This window comes from Mesoplodon bidens (genome assembly GCF_964165515.1).
Source record: "Mesoplodon bidens genome assembly, chromosome: 6".
Lineage (NCBI taxonomy): Eukaryota > Metazoa > Chordata > Mammalia > Artiodactyla > Ziphiidae > Mesoplodon > Mesoplodon bidens.
Window position 1 is genome coordinate 19,180,938 of NC_138162.1, and position 19,206 is coordinate 19,200,143.

The 19,206-nt window shown below is 44.0% G+C and overlaps 1 protein-coding gene across 5 annotated transcripts in view; it reads left to right on the forward strand.

Annotated features, from left to right (window-relative positions):
• TNC (tenascin C) overlaps positions 1 to 19,206 on the forward strand; it is a 93,534-nt gene that overhangs the window by 51,642 nt on the left and 22,686 nt on the right. Inside the window, exons 12-17 of one of the 5 annotated variants that reach the window (XM_081236530.1) lie at positions 206 to 478; positions 1,094 to 1,369; positions 4,172 to 4,444; positions 6,759 to 7,031; positions 15,023 to 15,295; positions 16,854 to 17,126. The exons of 1 other annotated variant lie outside the window; for it this stretch is intronic. In XM_081236530.1, coding sequence (XP_081092656.1) covers positions 206 to 478; positions 1,094 to 1,369; positions 4,172 to 4,444; positions 6,759 to 7,031; positions 15,023 to 15,295; positions 16,854 to 17,126 — 1,641 coding nt within the window. The remainder of the gene's footprint in view (positions 1 to 205; positions 479 to 1,093; positions 1,370 to 4,171; positions 4,445 to 6,758; positions 7,032 to 15,022; positions 15,296 to 16,853; positions 17,127 to 19,206) is intronic. 3 more of the 5 variants (XM_081236532.1, XM_081236531.1, XM_081236533.1) reach the window with 3 other exon arrangements.

The following is a 19,206-nucleotide window of genomic DNA, read 5'->3' on the forward strand; positions in this document are numbered from 1 at the left end:
AATTCCTTAATGAAATAAGATCACAAATGTTTTCCTACGCCTCACCCCCTTGGCTCTATTTCTCAAATTTAGGAAGCTGCATGGTTATCTACAGAAAGTCACTTTTTTTTTTTTTAAAGTAATATAAAGCCTATTCTTTCGTTAAGGAGTCCCTGGATCTTGGTGTGTGATTTGATCGTTAAACTAGTTCTTTGTCCTTCTCCAGGAGAAGCTCCCCATTTGGGAGAGGTCACGGTGTCCGAGGTGGGCTGGGATGCCCTCAAACTACACTGGACGGCTCTGGAAGGAGCCTACGAGCAGTTTCTCATTCAGGTGCAGGAAACTGACACAGAGGAGGCAGCCCAAAACCTCACTGTCCCGGGAGGACTGAGGTCCGTGGACCTGCCTGGGCTCAAGGCAGACACTCACTATAGCATCACCATCCGTGGGGTGACTCGGGACTTCAGCACACCCCCTGTCTCTGTTGAAGTCTTGACAGGTATTCTAGGCTACTTCATTAATTTGTTTCCTCCCACTGTCTCTGCTCAGGAGGCATCAACGTTCTTCCCTCCTCTAACTGGGTTCAGCCCCTACCCCAGTGGGAAATACCGGTGAATCATCCCTGCTTCCATACAAAGGTCCTGTCCCTTATTTGGCCGAGTCCTAGTCCTAGCATGGTAGCCAATTCCATGGAAAGTTCCACCTACTCTTCTTTTATATAAATTGAGGTGACTTTTCTTTTAAAGCAAGTTTCAGTCGTAATAGCTAAGAAGTTGGAAAGCACGCTCTGCGAGTGGGGAAAAAAAAAAACAAACGTTGATCTGAGCTCATTTTAAGAATGCATCAGAGGACTCCCCAAAGCACCATTTGTATGTCAAGAATGGAAGTTGTGAACAATTCTGAGAACTATGTTTCATTTCCAAAGGCTGACTAGAAAAGCCCTGGCTTTAGTGCCAACAATTAGAGTGTCCTCAACTCCTGCTGTAAATCATGCATCTGTGATCAATACTCACCAAACAACTCACCCCAACCTCAGCCAAAATGCCATCTCGCCTGAATCCCAGCATGCAACTGCCTTTTTTTAGTAACTCAGCAACTCTGTCTTCTTATGCAGAGGAGGTTCCAGATCTGGGGAACCTCACGGTGACTGAGGTTAGCTGGGATGCCCTCAGACTGGACTGGACCAGCCCAGATGGGATCTATGAGCAGTTTGTCATTGAGATCCAGGAGGCTGACCAGGCCCAACAAGAAGCTCACAGTCTCACGATTCCTGGCAGCCTGTGCTCCGCGGAAATCCCGGGCCTCAGGGCTGGTACCCCTTACACAATCACCCTGCGCGGCGAGGTCAGGGGCCGCAGCACTCAACCCCTTGTTGTGAAGGTCATCACAGGTATACGACCCTCCTCCCAGACCAGGGACCTGATTGTGTCAGCCAATTCACTGGAATAGAGAAAATTCCCCATGTATCAGGGCCCTCTCTCAAAGCTGTTGGCAGGCAGCGTGAACACAAGCTCTAACTCCGGAGGGTGTGGGTTGGAATTCCACCTTTCTGGCCGAATATTCTTGGGTATCTCATTGTTCACCTCTGAGCCTTCATTTCTCACCTTCAAATCAGAGATAATACTCCTACCTCAGAACACTGGCATGAGCAGTCAATGAGATAATGAACGAAAGCACATAGCAAAGCACACCTCCTGTAGTAAATTTTGAATGCCAAATAGCTAAATTTATCAGATAGCAACATATCTTAATATAAATAGCATAAAGAGTAGGGCTGTGACACAAGAATAAGGTCAGAACTTTCTAGAGAAATCTTATCATGAGTGGCCTCAGAGTCACTTACTGCCATCCATCTGGTAGTCAGACCTCCACAGAATAACCTTTGAAATGATTTATCATCTTCTGCTAAAGTTAGCCAAGTCTCTCTCTCCTTAACAAGGCAGGGCTATTTCTACGAAAGGAGAGTCACGTTTGACTTCAACAAAGTTTTTGATTCAGTTTGCAGAGGAAAAACAATTCATCTCAATTTGTCCCCTGAAGATGCGCAACTCCATCTGTAATAGAAAACTCTGTGCTGGTCATGCGGTTTCTAGAAACAACTCTAAAAAAGGCCATGGGAAAATGAGCCTGATTTGGGGGAACAGGGTTTTTATGCTGGGCCCTAAGCCCATGCCCTTCTCTACACATACTGTGTTTTGAAAATGCCGCCCAAATAACTTAATCAAATGAATTGTTTTCCTTGCTCATACATACCAAATAAATCTGGCCCTTGCTAGAAACTACACACAATTCCCCAGATAAGAAAAGTAATGTTGCAATACACCTAAACCGGCCAAATTATCAATGGCCTGTGTTTCCCAGAATATTGTCAAACCAAACAAGAGCAAAAGGGGCCTTTGAGACACATGGGATCTGGGAGCAGGATGCTAATGATCCGCATCTGTAGTTTGTAAACTTTTTGTTTTTAGCAGCAAATTCCTTTTGCACGTGAAATCTTACAAGGAGCCCCACTATAGGACAGATAAATGAACAGCTATTCTTGGTGAGCTGGGAAGGAGGAGAGGGCTGCCCATACCCATGTCCCCAACCCAGTTCTTCCATAAAAGGACCAGATCTACAGTTTGAATACAGCCCCTCTAAAAGGTCAAGTGTGCCCAGACTCTCCTTGCGCACTGAATCCTGGAATATCTCATACTCTTTCTGGGGGAAATCTTGCAGATATTTTCTTTTCTGACTTCACATCCATGGCCACTTCAGCCTTAAAAAGAGAGGCTGGGAGATTGCACTTAACCCTGAGCAGCATTCCACTAAGTAGTGAGTGTTTCCATATCCGGAACCCAAACTTTCTAAACCAGCAATGACTACATTAAATTTCCTTCCTACCTTGTAGAGAAATGAATAGTGGGCCCTGCTCTGCACCAGCTGCTGAGCAAAACATAATCACTTGTAATGAAGAGTAGGCACCAACGGCCTTGTCTGTGATGCAGACATTCTTCAATCAGACACAAAGTGCTATCAGGAGAAGGGGGGAGGGAAAATGCGAAGCCAAGAATCCAGTACCGTACGGAAACTTTGATCTCTGAAGGATGAGAAAAGTCCAAAGATAAAACATTGGACTTGTCCAAACCTGATTCAGCACATGCTTTATACACCCAGTCAGACAGCCTGTGGCCAGCAATGAGATGATCTCCCAAAGCCCAGTAATGAGACGAAGCAGGTAATTCTCTCCCACGTGACCAAGAAGTTCCAAGGAGAAACATCGAAACAGTGATACACAGCTCTGCATTCTCGGAGCCAACCCACTGAGGATAGAAAATATTAGGGACAAAAATTCCAGGAAGCTCCAAAAGGCGAAACTTGAATTTGCCGTGTGCTGGTAACTACACACATAGCATTTACATTGCATTAGGTATTATAAGTAATCTAGAGATGATTTTGTAAAGTATACAGGAGGATGTGCATAGGTGATATGCAAATACTACACCATTTTATATGCATCCTCAGCTTGTTATCTATGGGGGTCCTGGAACCCATCCCCCAAGGGTACCAAGGAACAGCTGTGTATCTGTTAGGCTGCCATTTACCAGGTCCTCACTATGTATCAGGTGTGATGTCAGGTATGTGTCAGGTATAAACTCAGAGGTTTATAAATATTATCATCCAATCATCACATATTCCAATGAAATGGTACTGTAAGCTCCAACTGAAGATGAGGGGCACAAGGCTCAGAGATGACCTGGGTGACATGCCCAAGATTACGCAGCTAGCAAACATCGGGGCTGGAATTCTAACCAAGGCCCATCTGCCTCCAAAGCCTGTCCTTTTAACCAACTCCTACTTCTCTTGCCCTGACCCACAATCCCACATTTTCCATGGGCCTTTAGGGTGCTAGTCATGCATGATCCTCAGAGACCTCCCAGCAGTGGGTTGTCAGCGGTCATGACGGCATTGCCATCTCAAGGATGAACAGTGTAGATGTTCCCCTTTCTGACCATCTTCAACTCCTGAAGAAAGCTGTGGCCAGATTACCGCAGTTCAAACGGGAAGCTCCCCGAGACCAAGAATGACCACACACACAAACACAAGAAACTCTCTTTCCCCTTTCTCTCTTCCCTAGAGCTGGGCTGTGGGACGTTCGGTTTCTTCGCTTTCCGTTTGCAGCACTGACAAATTCCTCTCTGTCCTTCTTCAGCGGAGCTCCCCCAGCTGGGACACTTAGCCGTGACCGAGGCTGGCTGGGATGGCCTCAAACTCAACTGGACCACAGCTGACCATGCCTATGAGCACTTTGTCATTCAGGTGCAGGAGACCAACAGGGTGGAGGCAGCTCAGAACCTTACGGTGCCCGGCAGCCTGCGGGCTGTGGACATCCAGGGCCTCAAGGCCGCCACCCCTTATACAGTCACCATCTACGGGGTGATCCGGGGCTATAGAACACCAGTGCTCTCTGCTGAGGCCTCCACAGGTACCTTCCTCTCCCTGTCCATGATGCTTTCTCTCCAAGAGGCGTGTGGGGAGCCAGCTTCTGTCCATATCTAAATCCTTTCCATGTGCCCGTCGGCTACTGAACTTGCATGCTCACACACCTCCCTAGGGGCTGTGCCTTGGTCCAGATGCCTTTGACATCTCAAGAATGAACGTGCAGGTGCTACCTTTTCTGACCTCTAGCCTCTAGCCTCTCCCAGACCTTACCTATCCAATCCTATAACTACATCTCTGCTAAAGGATGGCTTTCCATTTCACGAGACAGCCTGATGGTCTTAACTCTTCTCTCCAGTGCTTGGCTATAACTAAAAGCCGACCCTTCCGATGTGTGAGTTCTGGTGGAGCGCAGATTATTTACCTCAGAGAGGCTTTTTGCTAGTTGCAAATGGTGCTTTACTATCCCAGATCCCTCAAGGCTATGGGCATGTGGTTCTTGCATTTAAAAGAAATGTTTTAATTTAAATGTTTCTTTAAAATGCACGGAGTATAATAAGAGAACTGAATTACCCTCCTCCTCTGGGCAATTCTCTCAGATACTCAGTCACTGTTAGAACATCAAATTAGCAAATAGCTAGACCAAAAAAGAAAAAAAAACAAAACATCACACAATTATGACTGGAGACAGTACCAAAGAACAAGGCATTCATTAGCAGAAGGACACACAGCAGCATCTGAAACAAAGAATGTCCCGGGCTCTGAATGTCAAAGATCTGATGCCCTTTTTGTTCTTTTAATCGAGAATTGCTCCCTGGACTGTTGGCCTTTGCATGGCACACTCTCAGCCCGGACCCAGGAGGGCGCATTATAGTTTACTCATCACTCTGCTCCAGTGACAGGGCATTCAGTGTTTCCCTGCAGCCTGCTCAAGAGCCCAGCCCTCCCCAGCACTGGTTTCCATGTTTCATCTTCCCATGTGCCTCCATTGGTGTGAAATTGAACAGAGGCTGTCAGGTTTGGTTTTGCATATGCCTGCCCCATTTTCCTGTAACGATTGCAGCTAAACTTTTCTGCAAACCTGTGTGTCCTAGTGGATTCTAGCAAAAACGTAGCTCTGCATTTTAGCCTCAATCATTTCAGTAACTCTCGCTGAGATAAGCACACAGCACAGACAACTGCTGCATGAATGGTGACCCTGAAATGCCTAAAAATTGCAGCTGAGGCTGCCCTGGATGGACTCAGGGCTCTTTTATCTAACATCCATAAACAATCCCTTCTCAGAAGGCAAAGAAATCACCCGCCACTTTTGATCTTTCCTGAAGATCTTGCGGTTTGGGTGTTCTTAGTATTTTTATATGTTTTTTTTTTTCTTTATAAGGATAGCAACATTCTTGCTGCTGACAAGTTGGTCTGTGGGGAAGAAGGGCCATAATTCCATCTGACCTGCGTTTCACCAGATCTCTTGGGACGTGAAGTCTTTCTCCTGCCTGGCTAGAGAGACAATACTAGCTTTTCAAATCTTGCTTCTGCCTGCCCTCTGCACGTTTTATTCCTGTTGCTCGGAGAACCGCTGGTAGGGTCATCTCTGAGACAAAATGTTACTTCTTGGCCAAACAGGGTTGCCTGATGGCCTTGTCCTGGCTCAGCTCTCTTGGTTGGCAATGCAGTACTAGCTTTCTTGGCCCATGTAGAAGCAGTTAAGAAAAGACAAGCTATTTTAGCAGAATATGAGAACAGCTGGCCCTTGTCAGAAGTATGATGAAAATACCAAGAATTACACTGACAAATTGCCAATTCCCTTTAAGTCACAAAATCAGAAGCCTCAAGGTACCACCTTGGGAGGGTAACGGCGTCAGAATTATTTAGTCGTCATCTGAACAGATGGGAGGTCCCTCAAGGCCAAGGATGTCTGCCGGCTGGAGCCAAGCACTCGTGGTCTCCTGAGCGCAACTGAAGAGACTAGAAGCCGCCAGCGCTCGTATCTTTTGACCGATGGCCAGCATCCCTGAGGTGTGGCTCCCAGAAGCATCTGGGCTTCAACAGAACAGGTCCTGCTGCCGTCACTGGGCAGGTCTCCTCACACACGCCAGATCTCGGCCAGACCCTGATCTTGTGTGGCAGCTCCAGAGCAGGGAGATCTAACTGCCATACCTTCCTTTTTGTCTCTTTCTTTTAATAGATCCCCTTTTTCTCTCCCATTGGCACTGACTGGTGACATCTCTGCACGTCACCCTAAGCCTGAACTGTCGGGTCTTTCTAGCTGGCTATGGTTCTGTTAACAGCTGCAGTCTTCAAACCCAAACGCGATGATTAACTCAGATGTATTTGTTTCTTCTCTCCCACCCCTCCTTTTTCAGCCGGAGAACCTGAAATTGGAAACTTAAATGTTTCCGACATCACTCCTGAGAGCTTCAATCTCTCCTGGACAGCTACCGATGGGGCCTTCAAGACCTTTACCATTGAAATTATTGATTCCAATAGGTTCCTGGAAACAATGGAATATAACATCTCTGGTGCTGAACGAACTGCTCACATCTCAGGGCTCCGCCCTAGTAATGATTTTATTGTCTACCTCTCTGGACACACTCCCGGCATCCGGATCAAAACCATCAGTGCCACGGTCACCACAGGTACATGCACATTCGCCCGCTCCTAACACCCTCTCTCCAGAATCTTTTTTGCAGGGCAAAGCCGCTCCATCCTGCCCAGTGAAGCACAGGCCACAGGGCACTAACTGTTCCGTGACACTAGGCTGGAGCGCTATTTAACATAACTCTCTTCCAGCAGCAGCCCAAATGGGGACTTTCCTAATTTATCCCTGACCAGGACATTTGCAGCATAAAATGTAGTTTGGTCCAGAATGCAAGTTGAATCTGGAGAAAAGAATTCTCCTCATCAGTAGCCAAAAAGCCATGAGGAGAGATGTCCTTGACTTGGAAAGACGTCTATATTGGTCAGAGAGGTCTTAAAAATTATATTGTGTGTTATCCAACTGTCTTTGCCTTTTCCTAGTGCCTTTGACTTCCTAATGCCCAAATATTCCAATGATTTAATGAAACTGAATTGGGCAAGTGATGAGGAAGAGCAAAGATTACTCATCACATGAGTGCACGAGGAAGTCATGCCATTCAGACCACTCCAATTCCAATGCCACCTCTAGGAGAAAAGACCAGAACATGCCGGCTTGCTTCCAGAACAGTGAATGGTAGATGGCAAAAATAAAAGTAGAGTTAACTAAGGAACTTGGTCAACAAAAGAGTGAACTGCTTTCACTAAATCCGCGGTATCTGTGACATACACGCTATGGGAAGTGCTCTCTGGAATGCAGCAAAAGAGAATTCTATGTGAATTCAGAAAGGAGAGCCTTGTCCATTCAAAATAGCACTCTTAGCACATTTTGGACAATGCCTTCTCTTGAGAGATAAAGTCAGACATCACAAACTGAAATTTAAAGTTATTTGTGGAGTAAGCACAGGAGAGTCTTTTCTTCTTGATCACAAAAAGGGGTTCCATATTCTAGGGGAATTCAAGAAAAGGGTTAACATTGTAGTATCAAAAGCATCTATCGGGCTTCCCTGGTGGCACAGTGGTTGAGAGTCCGCTTGCCGATTCAGGGGACACGGGTTCGTGCCCCGGTCCGGGAAGATCCCACATGCCGCGGAGCGGCTGGGCCCGTGAGCCATGGCCACTGAGCCTGCATGTCCGGAGCCTGTGCTCCGCAACGGGAGAGGCCACAACAGTGAGAGGCCCGCGTATCGCAAAAAAAAAAAAAAAAGAAAAAAAAAAAAAAAGCATCTATCATTTAAGTCACTCACAGCTGAGGGAGAGTCTGTCCTCATTCTACATGAGTCTACAAAGTGTTATCAGCGTGGACCACAGGAAAAGCTGTGAGCCAGCAATACCTAGTTCTCATCCCAGCCAGACGAAAGTATACCAAAACCTAGGGAAATTAGTCAAACACATATATTTCTTCCTCATGGCTCAAGTTGGTTTTCAAAAAAATGCAAGTGTCTTTACCAGAGGGTTAAGGCTAAAACTTTATGGATTTAGTCTTACATGTTTTGATTTTGACCCTCTAATAGTGGTTTTTTGGTTTTTTGGTTTTTTTGGCTGCGTTGCATCTTCAATGCAGTGCAAGGGCTTCTCATTGCGGTGGCTTCTCTTGTTGAGGAGCACGGGCTCTAGGCATGCAGGCTTCAGTAGTTGTGGCACATGGGCTTAGTTGCTCCGTGGCATGTGGGATCTTCCCGGACCAGAGCTTGAACCCTTGTCCCCTGGATTGGCAGGCAGATTCTTAATCACTGCGCCACCAGGGAAGTCCCTCTAAGTGTTTTGAATTGACACACTTTCGTGTTTTTTTCTTCTTGCTTTAGTAGCTGAACCTCTCCTTAGCTGCCTCACTGGCTCAAATGTGACCTCGGGCAGTGTGTCCATCTCACGGATAGCTCAGGAGTCTGCCTTTGATAGCTTTCTTATAGAAGTTAGGAATTCTGACCACCTCCAGGAAATGGTGGTACGTTCTGTGCCTGCGGCGTCTCGCAGCTTTGTCATTGCCAACCTCAAAGCTTCTTCTGGTTACACTGTCCACCTTCACGGGCTGATTGGCAGGCAGTGTGCTCAGACCCTGATGGTCCAAGCAACCACAGGTATTTCCCATGATGGGTTCTTCACTCTCCCTTGAACTTCCCCTGAAGAGCATTCCCAAAAAATCAACCTCTACCCATTTTTCACCCTCCTGGTCCCTCCAGATCCTTCTCAAATTTGAGAGAGACATCCAAATCAGAGCTTTAAAACTTTAAAAAGAAAAATTCTCACCCCAAATTAAGGAACTTCTGTGTCAACCTCTTTTTTCTAAATACCCACTCACATCTGGAGTTGCTCTGTTTGTTTGTATAGAGTTAACCTGATGTGCTTTGGTTGAATTTCCAAACCATCCTTTCATCTGATCTTGAATAATCTTTTCCAGTTCCCATTATTGTCTGCCTGTGGTCTTTCTAATCAAAGTTTGCCCATGTCTTATTCAAAGGGGTGTGTGCATGCCATTGTTGTTTTCCTCAGTCAGAACGATCTACATTCTCTTTCTCTCCACCAAGATTTTAAAAGTAGTGTCACTAGCATGCAGAGAAAAAGACCCCAAAGCACAGCCCAAGTCCCACACGAGAGGACCTAGTGGTCTCATCTTGTTCTTGAGACTTTTATTTGTCTGCATTCCCTACAGACTGCTCTTTTTTGACATTTACTCTATCAAGCATGTTTTGTCATCCAATGACATCTGTCACAAAGTGTCAGAGTCTTCCTTTCATCTATCATCTTGTTCAGATCTTGGTGCATGTGGTGAGCATTCAGAGTATTAAGTTTTTGAAAATGTCTGTCTTTCCTGGAAGCAGACAACATGTCAAGAAATTGTTTCAAAGGGTTAGAAGTGGTAAAAGAAAAACATCCCTAGCTTGCATGCAACACTAACCGGACCCTAACTACCATTCTATGAGTTTTCTTCTTGCATCTCGCTTTTCAGCTTGGTTGCATCCTTTGGGAGACAGCTAGAGGTTAAGCTGACCTTGAAAACCTAGGTCTTATTGGGTTTTGGCACTGCCAGTCTCTGGTAGCATGAAAAGAGTCCTACCGTGCGTCCTTAATTCGGGAGATTCCTTCCACAGCAAAATATAAGGAAAAAGCAGACAGAGGCCCATTTGAAGGATTTCACTTTTTCTGTGGTTGAGGTAATTTGCCAATGCTGTTACCTGAAAATTATAGCATCATTAGCTTCTCAAACTAATTGCTAAGGAGGAAATCCCATGCCATTCCTTACGGCTATCCTCTGCTTCTGAGCCAGATTCATTTGTCCTTAGAGACTTTATGGCATTGAGTTATGCTGTGCAGTTGTCCAGTTACAGTTTATCCAGATGAGCTCCTTCCTTCCTCCAAATACTGGAGCTGCAGCAAAACAACACCCGAGTCCTTGGAAGAAAGAGTCTGCTTCTTCCCAACCCTAAATCCTGATCCTAGTATCTCAATCCTCCAGGACGGTTGCCTCTCTCTAAAATACAGTCTGGGTTGAACTTATTTTCATGTTAGTATTATTTGATAAATGTGCATTTAGGTGGCCAGACCATATACATCCCAGTTGAAACTAGCAGTATAGGCCCCTACATTAAAAATGAGTTGTTCTCATCACTGATTATCTAGATTTTAAGGGACAAGAGAAACTTAACCTCAGGAGAACCATCCATCTTTCCAAATGATCCAATAAGTGAATTTCATAATCAGAAAACGCAAAGTCTAACTTCAAGTTTTCCTTTAACTTTTACATAGACCAGGAATTTTTAAATAGAGGACATTTTCACCTTTATAGTGTTTAGAGTGAGATGTAGATTTTCCTATGCTGCATACATTTGGGTTTTTGACTACTGCAAAGAATTTCTCTTCTGTGGATATTAACCTTTAATTTCTACAATCCAAATAGATCATAGAAGACTAAATCGGGAAACTCCAAAGTAGTATTTTCTAAGGCATGCTCAGTGGCACACCAGCAACTTGAGATGTTCAGAGAATATTCCTCAGAAAAGGTATCCATTGATAAATTTATGAAGTGCTGGGCTAAACAAAATTAAGTAGGTTTCTTTACAGAACCAGCATTCTGAGGCCTTTAAAATGCTAGTATGCTTCGTGAACCTCTAGGGTGAGATATAATATTCAATATAATGTGAAGCTATCTTTTCTTGGAACATCTTACAGAGCTAGTGTCCCATCCCAAACCTTAGAAAATGTACTCTTAATACATCTTTACAATAGTTCATCTACTGCTATAATGGCTTATTCACTTTTCTTCATACATGACCAGCAAGTGGTCACGTCTCTCTTTAAAAAAAAAAAAAAATGCAAGTCCACACCTGCAGAGAAAGCAATATATTTTCTAATATTATAACCAGCGCAGGTGTGGACACAGCCTAATACACTACCTTTCTGCAAATATCTGGAGGGACTGATACGTTCATATTCTATGGCTACGTCCTGTAGAAATCCTCTGCTTCCTCTCATAATGTGTCTCTCTTTCTCTCTGCCCATGTTCCTTTCCCTCAGAGCCAGAGCCACTGTTGGGCACGCTAATCCTTAGCAATATTTACCCCTGACAGCTTCAACGTGTCATGGACCACTCAAGCCGGGCCTTTTGCAAAGATTGTTATCAGTGTTAGGATTTCTCCCTCGCTGCAGGAGCCCCAGCAGTTCACAGTCTCAGGAGACGCACAGCACGCTCACATCACAGGCTTGGTGGAGAACACTGGCTATGACGTTAGTGTGGCAGGGACCACCTGGGCTGGGGACCCCGCCAGACCCCTCACTGCCTTTGTCGTGACAGGTACTCATTCAAAGGTTCTCGCTTGTCTGTTCAGAATTCTAAAATGGGGAAAAGAAAGAAAGACGATAGGCATTCTAAAGGGAAATTCAAGCCCAAATATAGTCTTCATTCCATATGTAAACTTCTACATGAAAAGAAAGCAAATACTCTTGCAAAGAGAGACCTTTCACAGCCACTCTTAGGAAATGGAGCCAGTAGACTCAACAGTTGTATAAAACTGCCAGGGAATTCTGTGCCCAGTTTTATAGGCTGTCTGATTCACGGTTTGGAGATTCTGGCTGAAGAGTGAGTTCTAAGTTAGAAATGGCCCAAGGCAGGATTTTGTCCATAAGTCATGACAGGTAAAGCAGCCCATGAACTACCTGCCCCAGAAATAAAATCATTTATCTTTTTCTTCTAAAAAAGTTACTTCTTAAGATTGACATCTACAACAGGTTAATGAAGGTTCAATCTAAGATAGCAAATAAATCTCAATTTTAATTAAACCGTAACCATTCATTAAACTCGACTTCTTACTTCTCTTTGAATTACAAAAACAAGTGGTTTTCTATTTCCTTTCCTGAAATTATCCTAAATCCATGGCAAAGGCTGCAAATGGTGTCAATTTACCAAATCTCTAGCCTGAAAAGCCTCAGAAAATATTTACAAGTCTCTTGCCTTCCACTAATGATAATTTTTAGGAGACCATCTTTGCTGGCTGATTTTCACTTTAAACCGGGCCTCTCTTGAGGTCTGAATTGCTATAAATTACTATTTATCTATATAAGTAAAATACATTAATAAGTTCAATTACATATTTAACTAGAGGCAGCATGATTTCCTAGAACAGTGGGGATCTTGAGATCAGGCTATATGGTTTCTAATCCTCTCCCACATCTTTTTAGCTACATAACCTTGGCCAGTTCTTAACTTCTCTGAACCCCACTCCTTTATGTATGAAGAGAAAATATTCAATTCACAGGCACCTCTGGCAGCCTTTTCTCAGGGATTAAATGGATGTGGTTCAATTTAACTGCCCGGCATCCCGGAGGCATTTTACAGTTGCTGGGTCCTTTCCTCTATCTCCCAACAATATGAGGAAAGTAGCATTCTTAAAAATAAGCAGTAAGAAAAAAAAAAACGAAAAGAACAGAAAGAAAGAAAGAAAAAAGCAACAGCCTAGATGGAAACAACAGACCTCTGCAATCATGACTTTCCTATTATTTTTAAGAGAACACTACATGTTTTCATGTAAGATCAGAGAGTAGTTATGCTTTCTGTCCAGTTAGCTAATGTGAATTCAATTGTTCAGTCTTCAGATGCAGAACAAGTAGTTCCTTAGTGGGGTGAGCTGAGGAGTAGCCATGACTAAGAACCTCACTGCCCAGGAGGGGAAGCATGGCCGGCCACAGATCCCATCAGGCTCTTAGTTGTAGCCTCTTGCAGGACCTCCCACAGAACAGAGAGAAGAAAGGGAGGCTGGTCTTGGGAAGCCTAGATCCAGTTACAGCACTGTCTCAGCTAATCCTTGATGTGAAAAGACTCCGCATTTTAAAAGAAGCATATTTTAAAAAGAAAAAAGAAAAACTGAACATAAGGGACTATAAATAACAAGCCCTTGATGGTCTAATTAGCCTGAACGCCCTCCTTTTCATCAGAATTCTCTGCTTTGATGGCATGGAAGTGCAAGGAGGCCAGTTATCAGAGAAAGGCGCCACTTATCTAAACAAAGCTCCGCAACAGAATTTGAAACCCTTGCCTTGCAGACAGAGGCCTGTTTGCACAGTATATGTGATTTCATCTTTGTCTTTGATAGAGTTATGATTTGGGGGAGATCCTTATTTGGTTAACAAAAAAAAAAAAAGCTTCAAGACAAACACCAAGTGGTTCAAAATAAGTACAGGAAATCCAAGCCACAGCAAAATTTAAATCTCTGCTTAGGGGTTTAGGGCATTCATTCACTCGTTCTTTCAGTCACCAAACATCTCTTTTTAAACACTTTTCTTTACATTCCATGGATTAGACTCTGGGCATTAGTGTAAGGTCATTTATCTCTTTGAATGCTTCCATTTAGCTTCAGTGAAAAAGCAGGCTCTAACCTAGATGCGGCTAAAGCAGCCTTGGCCATGGAATTCCCATCCCCATGCCCACTTTGATGAAAAATAAACACATTCACCATGACTGTGTTTTATGAGAGGGGAGCCCACTGGACCTTCTCGACTAACTCTGCTTATGCCTCAGGTCTTGCCAGCACCCATGGGGTTGACTAATTATTAGACTTTGGCTTAGGGTGTGGAAAGAACATTGAACCCGGAGTCAGATGATCTGGGTTGGATCCCAGCTCAGCCGCCTAGTGGATATGTGACCTTGGATAAATCATTGACCTCTCTACTTCCTTTGCTGCCATGGGGGAGAAGAGGGGGTAGTAACATCTACGTACAGTGTCATTGTGAGGACTCAATAGGATGATGGATGTGAAGCCTTGTCAATTGGGAAGTACTGACAGAAACCAAGCTGATATAAGGTCATTCCTCTGGGGAATCCCTTGGCACCTATGAAATAAGAGTGCCTGAGACACAGATGTCTGGTGAACGAATGAACAAATAGTCACAGAACTTACTGAAGAGCCTAACTTTATCCAGGAAAATAAACAGCAAGAGAATTAGCAAATCTTAGTATTCCTTACTGGGCCATGATCATAAGTGGTTACATTCGGACACATGAAAAATCTTACCTCATCCCTTTATCTCAGCTGGTGAGGATGTATGTCACTAACTGGCCTATTCAACTTCATTCAAAATAGGAACTAGAAGTGGAATAGAAACATACGAAGTATACCAAAAAGGAAGTATACTTTAAAAAATAAAATAAAAAAGCTGATTTCCTTCAAGACTACAAGTTAGTGGGAAATAGACAAAGGAGTTCAAACCCAACACAGGATATTTGATTTTATCGGGAAAAATTCATGGCCTTTGGAGTCAGACCCAGCTAAAACCTTGCTCTCTCACATACTAGGCTCTGTGACTTTGGCCAAGTCAATCAACGTCTTTGAAGCTCAGTTTTCGTACCTGTATAATGGGAATAACATCTATCTCATAGGCTTGTTGAGAGATTTACACAAGACATCATCTGGCACCCAATAAGCTCTTACGAAATATGCACTTTCTGAGTATATAACATGTTTAATGATTCATTGGGTATCTATCAGTGTTCGTGGAGGCTTGTGCTTTCTCAGCAGAGTCAGTGCTGCTAACCTGAGTTATTTTCACCCCTCCCTTCTTTCAGAGGCCCTGCCCCTTCTGGAAAACCTAACCATTTCCGACATTAATCCCTACGGGTTCACAGTTTCCTGGATGGCATCGGAGAATGCCTTTGACAGCTTCCTAGTAACGGTGGTGGATTCTGGGAAGCTGCTGGACCCCCAGGAATTCACACTTTCAGGAACCCAGAGGAAGCTGGAGCTTAGAGGCCTCATAACCGGCATTGGCTATGAGGTCATGGTCTCTGGCTTCACCCAAGGGCACCAAACCAAGCCCTTGAGGGCTGAGATTGTTACAGGTATTTTGGCTCAAGTGAGCCATTTTCTCCTCTTCCTGGTTCCCTTCCATGTAATCCATCTACGAGATCACCACGGTTTTAACACCCCTGTCCATGTTCCCTACTTAATCCATAGATGTGGCCTGTTCTTTATGTCACCCACCCCCCAACACTTTCTCTTGTCTTATGTCTCTAACAAGCACTCCCCTTCTCCCACTCCAGATACGAGAAGGTCGAAATGTTTCCACTAGGCACCCCAAATCCTTTAGGCCATGTCTTGTCTGTAGCTCTTGTGTGCTTACTCCACGTCACCCTCCTCTGTGTTCATCATGGCTGGTCCCCAGCTACATTTCAGCCTTCTCAAAAGAAATATACCAATGAGTATATTTCAAAAACTTATTTACTACGTTTGTCACCTCAAAGCCTCAACTGTGATCTTGACAAACTTCCCAGGTGGGCTTGTCATTGGAAAACCAACTGTGAACTTGTACTGGTAAACACTAATATCATCGAGATTCTTCAGCACAGACTAAATCCATAATTTTCTCAACACTAATAATTCCTAGAGAAATATAGCATGAACAACTTTAACAGTCCGCAATCTGTATTTCCCAAAGTCTTTCTAGAGATTACTAACTCCATATTCAAAGGTACTACTTAGTGAAGAAGTTCCATGTTCAAATAAGTTTTGGAAACACCGAGTTAAACGTAGTTTAACAGGATCCTTGACCACAAGGCTTTAGAGAACATTCTAATGTGCATGCTTCTCTCCAAGAGGGACTTACCCAGGCCATGTTTCCCAAACTTATTTTACAATGGATTATGATCAAACAGGAATAGTTTGCTCTAAGTATACTTTGGGAAACTCAGTTCTAAATTTACCTTGACATTGAGTTTTGTCTAGTTAAGGCAATCCAAGATAATACCTTGGGTCTGACGTATGCAGCACAAGAGGTTCCAAGTCTTAGTTCTACCATCTGAACACTTACTGAATGGTTAACGCAAAGCAGGCCAGTCAAGAGTAGGAGCCTTCTTTAGTAAAGCAGCTCCAAGAAAAAGACCAAAAAGAACATAACGTTTATAACATTTTTAAAGCCATTTTCCTCAGGATCAAGGGAAATATATCAGTAGTATCATCACGGGCAGCTCTACAGATCATTAATGCTGGTTTATGTGTCTTTTCAAAAAGAAAGGAAGAAGGTCTCACAGAGCATGGGCACTCAGCCACTGGCAGACAGAGAGTAAATGTAAACAAGTTACTGACTTTGAACTTGTTTAATAATGCATGGGAGGGGCCACTGCTGAGTCCAGATGTGGATTTAACAGAATTGCTTTTAGACAAAACTCACACATGCAATCACCCACTTGGCTTGTATTGAATGTGTCAACTCCATCCTTCCCCTCTCCTAGATCTACTAGACATGTTCGTGTTGGATAATTTTATTTTTGGTATCTCAGGACACTTCTATCTCTGAGAGCTGGGGCGTCACTCCATATTGATAGCCCCACTGGAGAGAAGACTGCACGGGCTGCTGGATGATATTCTCTCTCCTCCTTCCACCATTTTCTCCCCCTCTAGAAGCCGAGCCAGAAGTTGACAACCTTCTGGTTTCAGATGCCACCCCAGACGGTTTCCGTCTGTCCTGGACAGCTGATGAAGGGGTCTTCGACAGCTTTGTTCTCAAAATCAGAGATACCAAAAAGCAGTCTGAACCACTGGAAATAACCCTACTTGCCCCCGAACGTACCAGGGACATAACAGGTCTCAGAGAGGCCACTGAATACGAAATTGAACTCTATGGAATAAGCAGTGGAAGGCGATCCCAGCCAGTCAGTGCTATAGCAACAACAGGTACCGTATACAAATGGGAGAGAATAGAGAAAAGGTCTCTGTTCCTCTTCTCACAGGGCTGGGAAATGACAAGAGCTTCGGATGCAGATAAGCTTGTGTTTGAATCCTGACTCCTGAGTACAGACTAGGTGACCATGGCTAAGTCTTTACGCAAAAAGTATGATGCCACTTAATAGTGTTGTGAGGATTAAATGAGATAATCCATGGAAAGCCAATACAGAGGCCCTGGCACACAGCAAGGGCTGCACAAATGAGAGCTATTAACATTTTTATTATTGTCATTAAGACAGTCATTACAATCATTGCTTTTTTTTTTTAATTCCAAAGGCCCTTCCTTCTATCTATTATCATGTTTTATCCAGAGATAGACTTCCTTGTTCTTTGGTCAAATGTTCAAACTATGCAGGGAATGATGAAGAAGTGGTACCTCCACTTATAAAGATGAATACTTATAAAATGCTCTGTGTGGAATGGTCAGTACCCTGATCAAGAAGGAAAAAAGAGGAGGCTGGCAAGGTTGGCAGGCTGCTTGCTCTTCATGAGGCTCAGTCATTTTATTTGATACTCATAGCAACTCTAAATGGCACTGGAGGGAGAAATGAAAATCCTTTTCAATATGAGTTGTTTCAAGGAGAACGAAAAAAGATGGTTATAACATGACTGTTTATAATGATAATACTAAGACTAATATGGCTCTTTAAAGAGAAGAGGAATGACCTTCAACAGGTAGGGTGAATTCCTTCAGGAAACTGAGGCAGGTACAGAAATGGAGCATTTGCTAGAGACCACTGCTTCAGAGGAACCAGGGGAAAGAATCACAGAACCACAGGCAGAGGTAGAAGGGACCTGAGAAAGGATGTAGCCCAGACTCTTCTGTTTGTGCATGAAGAACCTGTGGCCCAAAAAGGTGAAGTGATTTGCCTAAGGTCACACAGCCAGATTTGGGATAGAACCCAAATGCCAAGCTATTTTAATATTATTAAATATAAGTGGGCTAGGTGACAGATAACCAACGAATATACACACTTGCCATCCCTGACAGGCAAGGAGCATAACACTAGCCAAAACCTTCCCTTTGTCCAGAGATGAGTATTTTTTGATGCCAAATCTCAGGACCTAATGAGCTCCGAGAAGCCACCTGTAGAAATCATACTCAATATTTGTAGACGTGGAGCAATTCAGCCAGAAGAAATATGCTGTTTCTTATTAACACAGACCCTATCCCAGGGAAGTGGGTCCTTGTCTCCTCTTCCCTGTGGCTTCCCATAAAACAACTTCAGATCAGAGGCAGAGCCTGATTCTGACCTTGGTTTATAAACACTGCTTTTCAAAGTTTACTTCTGATCACTGGTTTTGTTTTGCTGATCTTTTTTTTTCTAGAGGCTCCACAGTTCTAAAGCAAAAATGAAAACGAATAATCATGAGGTTTTTTTTGTTTTTTTTTTTTCCCCTAAGAACAAGAGAAAAGAAAAGGCCCTCTAGGATTGCCCTTTCTTTGATTTTTTTCTCTGGGGCCTTGTGTCTCACAGCCGGAGAGAAGTGTGTGCGTCGGTGTATGCGTGTACACACGTGTGCTCCAGTACTTGGCAGGGACGGGAGAGGTGACTCTTGATCACAGCAGACGTTTCCAATTGACCTCATCAGCTTCGTAAAGTTTCCCTTTTGTGTTTTCATTCTTTCTCCTTGTAAACCCTTCTCTCTGTTCCTCTTTTTCCCTGTAAAAGCTGCCGCAGGTTCTCCTCTCACTCCCTGAGCATGAGCTGGCAGCCCTGAGTGCCCCAGCACTAGGGAGCGTGCGTAGAAGCAGTGTAGCTGAATGGTTAAGCCTGCAGCCTCTGGGCAGATCCCCTGGAGCCGGATCCTTGTTCTACCTCTTCCCAGCTATGTGAGCGTGAGCAAGTCTCCTTTCCCCTCCGAGCCTCAGTCCCCTCATCTGGCCGATAGAATTTAACTCCAAGGTCAGCCATGAGGTTCATGTCACATCATAAATGTCAAGTGTTTAGTTTCCTTGCCCACTGCAACAATATTAGCTAATATTATGTTTGGGTGATTTAATGTACATTTTATTTTTTAATGGCCC